At 43.4% G+C, this 14,796-nt stretch overlaps 1 protein-coding gene across 2 annotated transcripts in view; it reads left to right on the top strand.

Annotated features, from left to right (window-relative positions):
• The window catches only part of LOC138979688 (uncharacterized), a 43,836-nt gene that overhangs the window by 6,579 nt on the left and 22,461 nt on the right, over window positions 1–14,796 (top strand). For both annotated transcript variants that reach the window (XM_070352407.1, XM_070352406.1), the window contains exons 5-12: window positions 598–803; window positions 3,163–3,313; window positions 5,044–5,165; window positions 6,110–6,302; window positions 7,605–7,716; window positions 8,553–8,623; window positions 10,188–10,306; window positions 10,982–11,056. In XM_070352407.1, coding sequence (XP_070208508.1) covers window positions 598–803; window positions 3,163–3,313; window positions 5,044–5,165; window positions 6,110–6,302; window positions 7,605–7,716; window positions 8,553–8,623; window positions 10,188–10,306; window positions 10,982–11,056 — 1,049 coding nt within the window. The remainder of the gene's footprint in view (window positions 1–597; window positions 804–3,162; window positions 3,314–5,043; window positions 5,166–6,109; window positions 6,303–7,604; window positions 7,717–8,552; window positions 8,624–10,187; window positions 10,307–10,981; window positions 11,057–14,796) is intronic.

Genomic DNA, 14,796 nt, shown 5'->3' on the forward strand with positions numbered 1-14,796 from the left:
GGTTATTTTTGTGTTTCTATAACCCGCCGAACTCTGACCTGGATTACAGGATCTTTTTCGTGCGCACTTTGGTCTTGTGCTTGTGTGTACTCACGAAGAGGGATAAGGCACTAGCAGGTCTGCACATAAACAGACCTCGGAGATCGGAAAAATGTCCATCCTAAAGCCACCAGGCGCTGTCGGAATTCGAACCCACGACCTTCCACTTTGAATGTTAGTATCTTGTCCATTAGGCCACTGCGCCTGTCAAGAAAAATGAATGAAATCAATTTGTATTGTTAAAATGTCTCAGGTTAACAAAGAAATGTCAAGTTCGTAACATGGTTTCCCCTTGGTACACAGGTCTGGAGAATGACCCATGTATTATTGTGTTGTGTTGTATTGTATTGCATTGCATTGTATTGTATTGTATGTATTGGGGTCCTGATTTGGCCTCTATGGTCCGCTGGACCCAAAAAGCAACAACTAACTATTGTATTGTATTGTATTGTATTGTATTGTATTGTATTGTATTGTATTGCATTGTTTTGCATTGTTTTGCATTGTATTGTATTGTATCGTACAATGTTTTGTATTCTCTTCCTCTTGTCTTCACAGAGCGATGAGAACACTGAAGGAAGTGACGGGGGGAAGGGGCGATGATGATGAAGGGAGGCAACCCCGAGCCAAGAGGAAAAAGGTCGACGACAACTGGGTGGCTGATGGGATAGACGATGCCGAAGATGATGACGCAGGCGATGAAGGAAATGTCGGAGAGCGGTGGAGAAAGTATCGACCTCCCGGAGGTGGCGAGGGTAGAGACGGTGAGTGAGCTTGATATCCAGCAGTCTTAAAAGGGGTCAACTGTATTATTTTAAGGTTGCAAAGAAAAAATATGGAATTCTAATGACCATAGATAAATTCCGCTTGTCTGAATTGTGAATATTTTGATTTCCGTATAAGCAAGGTTAGCGTGCTGTTTGATACCATTATGTTTGATACAACATAATGGTTGTCAGTTTGTACATGTATTCATATTTTGTAGTGTGTGTGTGTGTGTGTGTGTGTGTATGTGTGCGCGAGCATGAACACAGGTATACATGTGTGTGTAGATATTCCTATTGAACATTCTGTATCTGTATGAATGTGTGCGTGTGCGTGTGTGCACACACACACACACATATGTGCAATGTGTATTCATTAACTCATTCAAGGCGCGTCTAAATTTCCCCTGTGTTCCCTGCCAGCGCGCGATTTAGAGCCATTTTGAAAAAATTATAAAAAATCAACTACACAAGATAACCTTACATACCTTAATATTTTTGCAAAGTTTGGAACTTACTCTTTTAGAAAATATATGAAACATTTGAAAGTACATACCTTTTGTTGTCTTCATATCCAGGCAAAATATCCAATTTGAAGCAACAAAAACAACTATTTTGTTCTTGAATGAAACACCAGTAACTCACTGTTGCAGTACTTTTTCTCACAAAATCAAGCTGATATGCACTGTTTCAAATGTCAAGAGTGTTGCTGGTGAATCAGAAACAAAAATTACTGTTAAATAGACTTAAACTGGTGAGTGTCAAGCAAAATCGAGGCGCGTCTAAATTGTTAAATTGTCCCTGTGTTCCCTCAAATAGCACGATTTTGACCCATTGTTAAAAAAATAATAAAAATCAACAACACAAAATAACCTTACCTACCTTACATTTTTGCAAAGTTTGAAACTTGCTCTTTTAGAAAATATATGAAACATTTGAAAGAACATACCTTTTGTTGTCTTCACATCCAGTCAAACTACCTCTTTGAAGCAAAAAACCCAAACTTTCTACGTCATGGGTTCATCATACACAATGTCATGATCGACACTTTCATTGTCTGAATCATCACCCAAATTATCGTCCATTGGCACAAACTCGTCACCAGAATCTAAAATATCATCTCCACTATCATCATCACTAAGGTCAAGATCAGAACCGTACTGAATAACAAGTTCTAGCACTCTTTTCAAGTTACTACGTCTTGTAGCAGAATGATCCGCCATCTTGGAAAAGTCAAAACACGTGGGTCGCACACCGTCAACAAAATCAAATTAATCCCAACAGTTGAAGGGAAGGAACTGTTTACAGTGAATGATTCCACTGTAGACAGATAGAAGTTTATTGCGGGGGTTGTTTCCCTTGGTCAGCAGGACCGTTTACACCGTTAAAAATTCGTGATATTCGTCGGAACTAAACTACAGACGTGCGAGCAACGCTAAACACAGGTGTCGGAATTCCAATTCCAATACACAGCGAATGAGTTAAAGCATTCATGAACAATTATTATTTTTTTTAGTAAATAGGGGGAATCTTTAACTCACTCGGGGCGACCAGTTTTCTCCCTTGACTTTCCCTCCAGACGGGCCATTTGCATGGGTTAGGAAAAAATTCATAGTGAAAGAATGAATAAAGATAGACAGATGAATCGCTAATTTCACCTTCATCCACGTCAGATCCTTCAGTTTGAAGCATTTCAACAACTTCCAACGCCGTAAAACGCCTGTCATTGGGTCTACAAGACGAGCGTGACAACTGCGTGGAAGACGCCATTGTCTTACTGTTTACCCTGACGCTGATCGTCGGTAGTTTCGCAAACCGGGTCACAATACAGACAAAGAAAGGGACAAGTGAATGCAGTTGCTTCCCTTGCACTGTGGAAAGACCACAGAACAAGCTAGCAACATTTAGTTCCGTACAAACTACGTCACGATCGCCGCGCGAATTTTTGAAGTTCAGAAACGCTATAGCGTTCCGTCGTCAGGAACGCTATGGCGGACTCGGAACGCTATAGCGTTCCATCGCCCGGAGAGAGTTAAAGGGAGGAAGTCTTTAAATTTGAGGGTCTTAAATGGGGAAGTTGGACTTTAATCCTTCCTGAATTTTAACCCCTTGACTGCCTTAGGACGGGTATACCCGTCCTGCACTTGTGCATTATTTCCATGATTAGATCCTAAAAACAGATTCTTGGTTGAATTTCTTTTAAAAATAACATAGGTTTTACTTTTCTACCTACTGCCAGTTTGAGCTAGAATTTTTTGTGAATTATTACACCCCGAACTCCAATATTCCCTGGCAGTCAGGAAGCTTTGATTGGCAGCGAAAGGGTTAACATGCAGTATTTGACGTTTATGTTTTGCAGAAATGTGCGGGGCAAGAAAGATTTCTTTTCGCCGTGTCCCTACACAGGACTTTTTCCTTGAGCACGAGAAGCATTTGAAGCAGCTAGGGGACACAACCCTGCACGGTGACCTCTTGCCCCTCGCCTGTCATTGGTCTCCCCTGGATGAAAGGTGATAAACTATTTATTCTTGTTTTATTTTTATTTTGTTGTTGTTTCAGAGCTGCCAAGAGAATGCTACGTTTTGCCACAAATTGCTATGATGTTACATCAAGCTTAGAATTGCTATGTTCGAACAATTAAGTGTTTCTTGTATAGAATATAGTCAATGTTTGTAAAGATTTTAGTCAAGCAGTATGTAAGAAATGTTAAGTCTGTTTACTGGAAACTTGCATTCTCCCAGTAAGGTAATATATTGTACTACGTTGCAAGCCCCTGGAGCAATTTTTTTATTAGTGCTTTTGTGAACAAGAAACAATTTACAAGTGGCTCTATCCCATCTCCCCCCCCCTTTCCCCGTCGCGATATAACCTTCGTGGTTGAAAACGACGTTAAACACCAAATAAAGAAAGAAACTCCATGTAGCGGTCAGAATTTGTGTCAAATCAGACTGGAGGATTACTCGTTATAATCATATATAGCTATTCTGATGGACACGTGGGGGAATTCGGGGGCTGTGATTGGATGGTCTCACACATCCCTTTTCCGATCATCAAAGCATAACGCTACGAAAGTTGGCCATTTTTGCCGATATCCAAACGATATCGGCAATAACAAAGACGCATGGTTCCGGTTTCTTCCACGTGTATAAAGTACACGCATACCTCGCCAGGTTTGTTTATGTGACTAGTCGACAGACGATGCCATTTACTTTGTGTGTGTTTTTGTTGTTGCTTACTGTACATGACATACATTACGTGTAAAATCCAGTTCTTTAACAGGCAACAAACCTTGCAAATTTCCAGAAGCTGCTGCAATCTGAAGCGACCTATCTCTGATTCTAGCAGACGATCTCTCCAATGTTTAACACAAAATCAGCAAACTCTCCTGTCACATAGAACGTCCATTGTGTAGTGCAATGTTGAAATGAAGTTACCGGTCTGAAACATTTCGTCGTTTCTTCTGAGACAATCCTTGTTCTCTTATCATCTACAGATTTACCGCAGTCTTCACCACGCTAATTCCCAACAGAAGTCAGACTTTCGAACATACAATCTACGTAGGCAAGCATGATACGTCATGACATCATATGATTCCTAACATATTGACTAATACTAAGCATCCGGTTATCTCGAGTTTTCTCCGTAATACATGTCCCAAGGGTTTTTCAATGTTCGGTTATTTCCGTGGCTTCATGCGGAAAGGGAACCGTCGTCTGCACTCAACGACATGGACCATTCTGGTACTTGTTGCTGACAAAAACATGATTTTAACACAGAATTTAATGTCAGAATAGCTATATAAACGCTATTGTGTTTTCATCGTAGCAATAGGGTCCGATATTTAGACTCGAACAAGTATAATGCGACTCGTCTTCGACTCGTCGGCATTATACTGGTCTCGTCTAAATATCGGGCCCTAATGCTACGCTGAAAACACAATAGCTGTTATTAAAGGACTGAAAATGCATGTTACAGAATGGTACCCAGCTCTGGAGAATAACCCATGTATGTATATGATGTGTTCAAATCCAAAAACAAAGATTCATTCATTCGCTCGGCTTCCTGGCGAGTGGGCGAAAACTGATTCCATCAAGATAAGTTTTTTGTGACTATATGTATTTGTTTGTTTGTTCACTTAAAAGATCGTTGGGTCGATATATTTGTGATTGTAACGTAATTTTGTCGATACCGACGTTGCAACAACTTACCTTTCTTGTTTTTTTTATTATGATGTGTTCAGTGAAGCAGCAGCCTACCTACCTGTGAGCAAGGAGAGTCCTGAGTTCAGCTTGGCGCAGTATAACAACAAAAAGGACGCTCAGCCCCGCACACTGCAGTGGAGTCAGACATTGAGTGATGACTGTGAGTGATACATAAAGAAGAAAACTTTCTTGGTTTCTTTAATTGGCTTTGGTTTGCTTTTCTATTTTGTGTGACATTTCTTGTATTAATGTGTCTGTGTTCCCCATCTCTCTTTCTTTCTCTCTCTCTCTCTCTCTCTCTCTCTCTCTCTCTCTCTCTCTCTCTTTCGCTCTCTCCCTCTCTCTCTCTCTCTTTCTCTCTCTCTCTCTCTCTTTCTCTCTCTCTCTCTCTCTGTTTCTCTTTCTGTCTCTCTGTCTCTCTCTCTCTCCCTCCATCTTCTCTCTCTCTTTCTCTCTCTCCCTCTCTCTCTCCCTCTCTCTCTCTCCCTCTCTGTCTCTCTCTCTCTCTCTCTCTCTCTCTCTCCCTCCATCTTCTCTCTCTCTCTCTTTCTCTCTCTCTCTCTCTCTCTCTCTCTCTCTCTCTCTCTCTCTCTCTCTCTCTCTCTCTCTCTCTCGTGTGTGAGTGTGTGTGTGTGTGTTTGTTGCTATGTGTTTAAACTCACGACTATGAGGCGTTTAGATCTTCCATTTTTTATACTTTATCTATGGATCTGTCCATCAAACATGTAGACTTTTTTGCTTTCTTTTTTTTGTTTGTGCAATTTTTGATTTTTTTTGTAGAACAACAATGAATACTACATAGGCAGCAGCATAACCTTAAACACACACACACACACACACACACACACACACACACACACAAACACACAAACACACAAACACACAAACACACACGCACACATGCACACACACACCCACACACACACACACACACACACACACACACACACGTCCTAACCACCCACCCCCCTCAAACACACACATGGCCCCTTATACCCCCCTTCCTCCCCTTCCCCCCCCCCCCTTCCCCCCCTTCCCTCCAAACTCAGAATGACTATAATAATACAATGCACTACTAACCACAAACCTCACTGTTTTTCACAGATCAAGCCACAGCTTTTGCGGGCGGTCCCGTGAGGTCGGTGAAGTGGTGTCCCCTTGGTGTCTCTGCCACCAGGAGGCAGGTGTTGGCAGTAGCAGCGGGCAAGGTCATGTGGAAAAGCCAGGAGATATTCACACGAGAGGAAGAATCGGGCTGCATTCAGTTCTGGTCAACTGGAACTCTGGACGGAAGGCGGTGAGTTTTGTTCAATTTTGTTGTGCAAAGAGCAGACCTGGGAACCCATACGATTTTGCCGAATTTTGTACGCTTGATTGTCTAAAATACGATCAGTACGGTCCGTGGAAAAAAAATACGATCAAAAAAATTCCTAAACTACGTTTCTTCACCTGCGCATTTTCGAAGCCGATCCAGTATTTTCTATGTTCGAATGCTGTGTAAAGTACGTTCGTTTTTCTGGATATACGTCAAGTTTTTTTGAGAATGCTTCAAGCGCAAAAGAGGGGTTCCCAGGTCTGAAAGAATACGGTGGAACCCCTCTCTTTAGACCCATTAATTGAAGGTCGTGGGTTCGAATCCCCCCCGCGGGTTAGGGGGAAGAATTTACCCGATGCTCCCCCAGCATGTCGTAAGAGGCGACTGACGGATTCTGTTTCTCCTTTTACCCTTGTTAAGTGGTTTTTATTTTTTAATTTTTTTTTTATTTATTATTTTTTTTGCCAAGCACATCATTGTGGGGCTGTTAAGTGTTTCTTGTATAGAATATAGTCAATGTTTGTAAAGATTTTAGTCAAGCAGTATGTAAGAAATGTTAAGTCCTTTGTACTGGAAACTTGCATTCTCCCAGTAAGGTCATACATTGTACTACGTTGCAAGCCCCTGGAGCAAGTTTTTGATTAGTGCTTTTGTGAACAAGAAACAATTGACAAGTGGCTCTATCCCATCTCCCCCCTTTCCCCGTGGCGATATAACCTTCGTGGTTGAAAACGACGTTGAACACCAAATAAAGAAAGAAAGGGTTCGAATCTCGGCCGTGTCTGGTGGGTTCAGGGTGGAGATTTTTCCAATCTCCCAGGTCAACTGATGTGCAGACTTGCTGGTGCCTTACCCCCCTTTGTGTGTACACGCAAGCACAAGACGAAGTGCGCACACAAAACCTCCTGAAATCCACGTCAGAGTTTGGTGGGTTATAAAAACATGAAAATACCCAGTATGCATCCCCTGAAAGCGGCGTATGGCTGCATAAGAAGCGGCGGTAAAAACGGTTGTACACTTAAACCGTTGGAGTTTCAGCCTATGGACAAAGAAGAAGAAGACCCACCAATTTAAATAACTTCAACAACAATGTTACTGATCTGATCTAATCCCTCTTTTTTTTTAGACCTGATTTTCTCAGATTTGTTTGGTATTAAAAGGAGGTTTCTGCTGTGCTTCAAAATACACATACACTCTTCTGTTTTGATTTGACCATTTTTGTTGATGAACTTGTTTATCTTGTGATTTGGTTTTGAATAGATTTGTTTTCCTTTTGTATTGCAGACCTATGTCCACGCCTGACCTTAGACTGTCCTTCACCTTGGCTCACAGTCAAGGTCATGTTGTCAGCATGGCGTGGTGTCCTCGACTGGCTGACATTCCTCACCCTCCTTCTGTGAGTCCTATTTAACCAACTACTTGTGTGTTCATATTGTTTTTATTTTATTGGCCTGTTTTACAGTATTTTTCATATCTGCATGGTCAGTCACATGCCTTTTGGTGGAGAGGGAAGGGGGAGGGTTGGCAGGGAAGAGTTGGAGCTTCATGTGGTGGTAGCGATGATTTGTCTTGGGGGGGGGGGGGGGGGGTGGTTGGTGGTTACATGTGGTTTACAGGGGCTCACATCCATGAGAGGTGGCATAGGACAAATGTCTGGGACAATGCATCAGTGATAGGACATTTGTCCTGAACAAACATAAATCGGACATTTTTTCTGGCACCATTTTTCGTTTTGGCGGCATGTTGCTTTTTCGGAAGAAAAAAACCGCGAATTCAGAGTTGCGACCCTTGGAAGCTCTCTATGAAAAGCACATAAAGTCTCCCCAAGTTCCGTCTGCTTGAAGAGACACATTGCTTCGCAAAACATTGATAAAATAGCAAATCAAACTACTGTAAATTGGAAAGTATTGACAATGTCCGTATCAAATGAAATCATAATCGGACAATGACCACGTTGTGACAAAAACAATAGGACATATGTCCTCTTGCATGAAAAATGTATGAGACATTTGGAAAAAATATCCGTGTATGTCCGACGTGGATGTGAGCCCCTGGGTTTACACATCACCTCATTCCTTAAATGTCCATACCATCCTGAAGAAGTCATCAACAATAAGCTGACAAAACATTGGTGGAGAAAATACCAAAACTGTTCACTCTTTCATGTTTTATTTTTGTTTTGTTACAGTGTACATCTATCAATTAAGTAAATTTGACAGGCTGTATTTTCAGGGGAGAGACGTTCTGCAGCGCCTGGGTTTGCTGGCGGTGGCTGGATTCGACAGCAGTGTTCTGGTGTACAGGTAATTTCTAGAGGTAGCATGTTATGTATCAGAGCACTGGACTAGTGATCCTAGGATCACAGGTTCCAATGGACTGGGTGGCCGAGTGGTAACGCACTTGCGCTCGGAAGCGAGAGGTTGCATGTTCAGGCCTGGGTCAGGCAGCAATTTTCTCCCCCCTTTCCTAACCTAGGTGGTGGGTTCAAGTGCTAGTCTTTCGGATGAGACGAAAAACCGAGGTCCCTTCGTGTACACTACATTGGGGTGTGCACGTTAAAGATCCCACGATTGACAAAAGGGTCTTTCCTGGCAAAATTGTATAGGCATAGATAAAAATGTCCATCAAATACCCGTGGGACTTGGAATAAAGTAAAAAAATTCCATCTCACACGGCATTAAGTCTCAGGAAACGAATACACGCATGCAGGAAAACAAAAAATATGGGTAGCGCCGTATGTATGGCAGCTCGCTTTCCCCGGGGAGAAAGCAGCCCGAATTTCCATGAGGGTAACCTCACTGGACTGTAAATCTTATCCAATCCAATCCAATCCAATCCAATTGCGGCAGGGAAGGACACGGGTCAACTTTATGTGCAGACTCAAAGATGGTATTGTGTCACCACAGTGGCACGTAAAAGACCTTGGTCATTCTGCGATAAGTACAGGTGCCTGATTACACCTGCCTGGGTAGCGCGACTCTGTTGCTGCTAGTTTTCCACTGGGAGGAAGCGACCCGAATTTCCCAGCGATGGGACAATAAAGAAATGAAAATGAAATGGTCATTGACCTATTTAATGGTGCTCCTAGCATTATCTCTTTATTGTGTTAATTGCTTTTCTGTGATTGAAACTGTTGCAATAAAATGAAATAGTTGTTTGAAAGCAGTATTGGATGTTGAAATCATTGTCACATAATTATAAACCCAGCGCTGCTTTAATGATCCTTGCATAATCTATTGGTTGACAGGTTGTGTTAATTGCTTTGCTTTTCTTGAAACTGTTGTTCCAAAGTGAAATAATTGTGTGAAAGCAGTCTTCTTCTTCTGCGTTCGTGGGCTGAAACTCCCACGTACACTCGTGTTTTTTGCACGAGTGGAATTTTACGTGTATGACCGTTTTTTACCCCGCCATTTAGGCAGCCATACGCCGTTTTCGGAGGAAGCATGCTGGGTATTTTTGTGTTTCTATAACCCACCGAACTCTGACATGGATTACAGGATCTTTTTCGTGCGCACTTGGTCTTGTGCTTGCGTGTACACACGCACACAAAGTTGACTCTGAGAAATAAATCTCTCGCCGAACGTGGGGACGAACTCACGCTGACAGCGGCCAACTGGATACAAATCCAGCGCGCTACCGACTGAGCTACATCCCCGCCGTGTGAAAGCAGTATTGGATGTTGACATCATTGTCCCATAATTATAAATCCAGCGCTGCTTTAGTGATCCTTGCATAATCTCTTGGTTGTGTTAATTGCTTTACTGTGATTGAAACTGTTGCTACAACAATGAAATAATCATGTGAAAGCAGTATTGGATGTAGAATTCACTGCCACAGAATTATAAACCCAGCTCTTCTTTACAACAGCATTCCAACACCTGAGTCATTATCAGGCCAGCAGACAGAGGGCGCCAGTAACAAGCAGACCACCGCTCCCACCTACCGACCCTCGCCTACGCTCACCCTCGCTTGTGTCAACCCTGAAGGTAAAGACTTTTCCACCAATAAAGAGACACTTACCAGCTGAACTCCGAAGTATAGAACAAAAAAATTCTTCTTTGAACATTTGATTTTCCTCAAAGGTGATATATGACTGTCCACGTGGAAGTGATATGCCAGGGCATGGAAAGTAACTTAATCAATTTGAAACTTTCAAAAAAAGAATAGCAAAGTAACTACAGCTAGTGTTACAAAATTATAAATGCTCAAACATCTCAGGAAGCCAGTATGTTATAAACTGTATGTTAAAATAGCCGTGTGACTTGGAATATTAGGCCTTGAAAAGTAGGATATGCGCCAAAATGGCTGCGATCTGCTGGCCGATGTGAATGCGTGATGTATTGTGTAAAAAAAATTCCACCTCACACGGCATAAATAAATCCCTGTGCCTTGAATATGTGCGCGATACAAATTGCATAAAATAAAAAAATAAAAAACAAATAAATCCCTGCGCTTAGAACTGTACCCACGGAATATGCGCGATATAAGCCTCATATTGATTGATTGAAACTGTTATGGATATTCCGGCGGTTGTCAACAGTCTTTTCAGACACAACTTCACTTTTCATTTATTTGTCATATTAATATAGACTTTGTAAAATGAATGGCACTTTTGAATGAATGGAACAGACGGTAACAGAACAGCGTCTTATTGTTTGCAGTTTTCGGACCATGCTTATCCGTGTCGTGGCAGAAGGGAGACAACTGTGAATTCATCGCTGGTGGCTTTGCACACGGTAAGTCTTCTGACACATTTTGTGCTGTTTTTATCTCCGTTAGAGATTGAGTGTTGAGGGTTTGTGCCACTCCAGTCTAACGCTCTAAGCAGACCTGGGAACCCATACAATTTTGCAGTATTTTGTCTAAAATACAATCAGTACGGTTGGTTGAAAAAAATGACGACAAGCAATATTCCCACTTTACTTTTCTTCACAAGCGCATCCCTGTCATCTCTGTCATCCCTGTCATTCCTATCATCCCTGTCATTCCTACCATCCCTGTCATTCCTATCATCCCTGTCATTCCTATCATCCCTGTCATTCCTATCATCTCTGTCATTCCTATCATCCCTGTCATTCCTGTCATTCCTGTCATCCCTGTCATTCCTACCATCCCTGTCATTCCTATCATCCCTGTCATTCCTATCATCCCTGTCATTCCTATCATCTCTGTCATTCCTATCATCCCTGTCATCTCTGTCATCCCTGTCATTCTTGTCATTCCTGTCATCCCTGTCATCCCTGTCATTCCTGTCATTCTTGTCATCCCTGTCATTCCTGTCATTCCTGTCATCCCTGTCATCCCTGTCATTCCTGTCATTCTTGTCATCCCTGTCATTCCTTTCATTCCTGTCATCCCTGTCATCCCTGTCATCCCTGTCATTCCTGTCATTCCTGTCATCCCTGTCATCCCTGTCATTCCTGTCATTCTTGTCATCCCTGTCATTCCTTTCATTCCTGTCATCCCTGTCATCCCTGTCATTCCTGTCATTCTTGTCATCCCTGTCATTCCTGTCATTCCTGTCATCCCTGTCATCCCTGTCATCCCTTTCATCCCTGTCATCCCTGTCATCCCTGTCATCCCTATTCCTGTCATCCCTTTCATACCTGTCATCCCTGTCATCCCTATTCCTGTCATCCCTTTCATTCCTGTCATTCCTGTCATCCCTTTCATTTCTGTCATCCCTGTCATTCCTGTCATCCCTGTCATCCCTGTCATTCCTGTCATTCTTGTCATTCCTGTCATCCCTGTCATCCCTGTCATTCCTGTCATTCTTGTCATCCCTGTCATTCCTGTCATTCCTGTCATCCCTGTCATCCCTGTCATTCCTGTCATTCTTGTCATCCCTGTCATTCCTTTCATTCCTGTCATCCCTGTCATTCCTGTCATTCTTGTCATCCCTGTCATCCCTGTCATCCCTGTCATCCCTGTCATCCCTGTCATTCTTGTCATCCCTGTCATCCCTGTCATCACTGTCATCCCTGTCATCCCTGTCATCCCTGTCATCACTGTCATCCCTGTCATCCCTGTCATCCCTGTCATCCCTGTCATTCCTATCACCCCTGTCATCCCTGTCATTCTTGTCATCCCTGTCATCCCTATCATCCCTGTCATCCTTGTCATCCCTGTCATCCCTGTCATTCTTGTCATTCCTGTCATTCCTGTCATCCCTGTCATTCCTGTCATCCCTGTCATTCCTGTCATTCCTATTATCCCTGTCACCCCTGTCATTCCTATCACCCCTGTCATCCCTGTCATTCCTGTCATCCCGCACATCCCTGTCATTCCTGTCATCCCTGTCATTCCTTTCATTCCTTTCATTCCTTTCATTCCTGTCATCCCTGTCATCCCTGTCATTCCTGTCATTCCTGTCATTCCTTTCATTCCTGTCATCCCTGTCATCCCTGTCATTCCTATCATCCCTGTCATTCCTATCATCTCTGTCATTCCTATCATCCCTGTCATCTCTGTCATCCCTGTCATCCCTGTCATCCCTGTCATCCCTGTCATTCCTTTCATTCCTTTCATTCCTTTCATCCCTGTCATTCCTGTCATCCCTGTCATTCCTGTCATCCCGCACATCCCTGTCATTCCTGTCATCCTTGTCATCCTTGTCATCCCTGTCATCCTTGTCATCCATGTCATCCCTGTCATCCCTGTCATTCCTGTCATCCTTGTCATCCCTGTCATCCCTGTCATCCCTGTCATCCCTGTCATCCCTGTCATCCATGTCATCCCTGTCATTCCTGTCATCCCTGTCATCCATGTCATCCTTGTCATCCATGTCATCCATGTCATCCTTGTCATCCATGTCATCCTTGTCATCCCTGTCATCCCTGTCATCCCTGTCATCCTTGTCATCCATGTCATCCATGTCATCCATGTCATCCATGTCATCCCTGTCATCCATGTCATCCATGTCATCCCTGTCATCCATGTCATCCATGTCATCCTTGTCATCCATGTCATCCATGTCATCCATGTCATCCCTGTCATCCATGTCATCCCTGTCATCCATGTCATCCCTGTCATTCCTGTCATCCCTGTCATCCCTGTCATCCTTGTCATCCATGTCATCCTTGTCATCCATGTCATCCATGTCATCCTTGTCATCCATGTCATCCATGTCATCCCTGTCATCCATGTCATCCATGTCATCCCTGTCATCCATGTCATCCATGTCATCCATGTCATTCCTGTCATTCCTGTCATCCCTGTCATCCTTGTCATCCCTGTCATCCCTGTCATCCTTGTCATCCATGTCATCCATGTCATCCTGTCATCCCTGTCATCCTTGTCATCCATGTCATCCTTGTCATCCATGTCATCCATGTCATCCTTGTCATCCATGTCATCCCTGTCATCCATGTCATCCTTGTCATCCCTGTCATCCATGTCATCCCTGTCATCCCTGTCATCCTTGTCATCCCTGTCATCCATGTCATCCTTGTCATCCCTGTCATCCCTGTCATCCCTGTCATCCCTGTCATCCCTGTCATCCTTGTCATCCATGTCATCCCTGTCATCCCTGTCATTCCTGTCATCCTTGTCATCCATGTCATCCATGTCATCCATGTCATCCATGTCATCCATGTCATCCATGTCATCCATGTCATCCATGTCATCCTTGTCATCCATGTCATCCTTGTCATCCATGTCATCCTTGTCATCCCTGTCATCCCTGTCATCCCTGTCATTCCTGTCATCCCTGTCATCCCTGTCATTCCTGTCATCCCGCACATCCCTGTCATTCCTGTCATCCCTGTCATCCCTGTCATCCCTGTCATCCCTGTCATTCCTATCATCCCTGTCATCCCTGTCATCCCTGTCATCCCTGTCATCCCTATTCCTGTCATCCCTTTCATACCTGTCATCCCTGTCATCCCTGTCATCCTTGTCATCCATGTCATCCATGTCATCCCTGTCATCCTTGTCATCCATGTCATCCTTGTCATCCATGTCATCCATGTCATCCCTGTCATCCTTGTCATCCATGTCATCCTTGTCATCCCTGTCATCCATGTCATCCTTGTCATCCCTGTCATCCTTGTCATCCATGTCATCCCTGTCATCCTTGTCATCCATGTCATCCTTGTCATCCATGTCATCCATGTCATCCCTGTCATCCCTGTCATCCTTGTCATCCCTGTCATCCATGTCATCCTTGTCATCCCTGTCATCCTTGTCATCCATGTCATCCTTGTCATCCATGTCATCCATGTCATCCTTGTCATCCATGTCATCCCTGTCATCCATGTCATCCTTGTCATCCCTGTCATCCATGTCATCCTTGTCATCCCTGTCATCCTTGTCATCCCTGTCATCCATGTCATCCTTGTCATCCCTGTCATCCTTGTCATCCATGTCATCCCTGTCATCCTTGTCATCCCTGTCATCCATGTCATCCCTGTCATTCCTGTCATCCTTGTCATCCCTGTCATCCATGTCATCCTTGTCATCCCTGTCATCCTTGTCA

Source organism: Littorina saxatilis, linkage group LG11 (assembly GCF_037325665.1).
Source record: "Littorina saxatilis isolate snail1 linkage group LG11, US_GU_Lsax_2.0, whole genome shotgun sequence".
NCBI classification, from domain to species: domain Eukaryota; kingdom Metazoa; phylum Mollusca; class Gastropoda; order Littorinimorpha; family Littorinidae; genus Littorina; species Littorina saxatilis.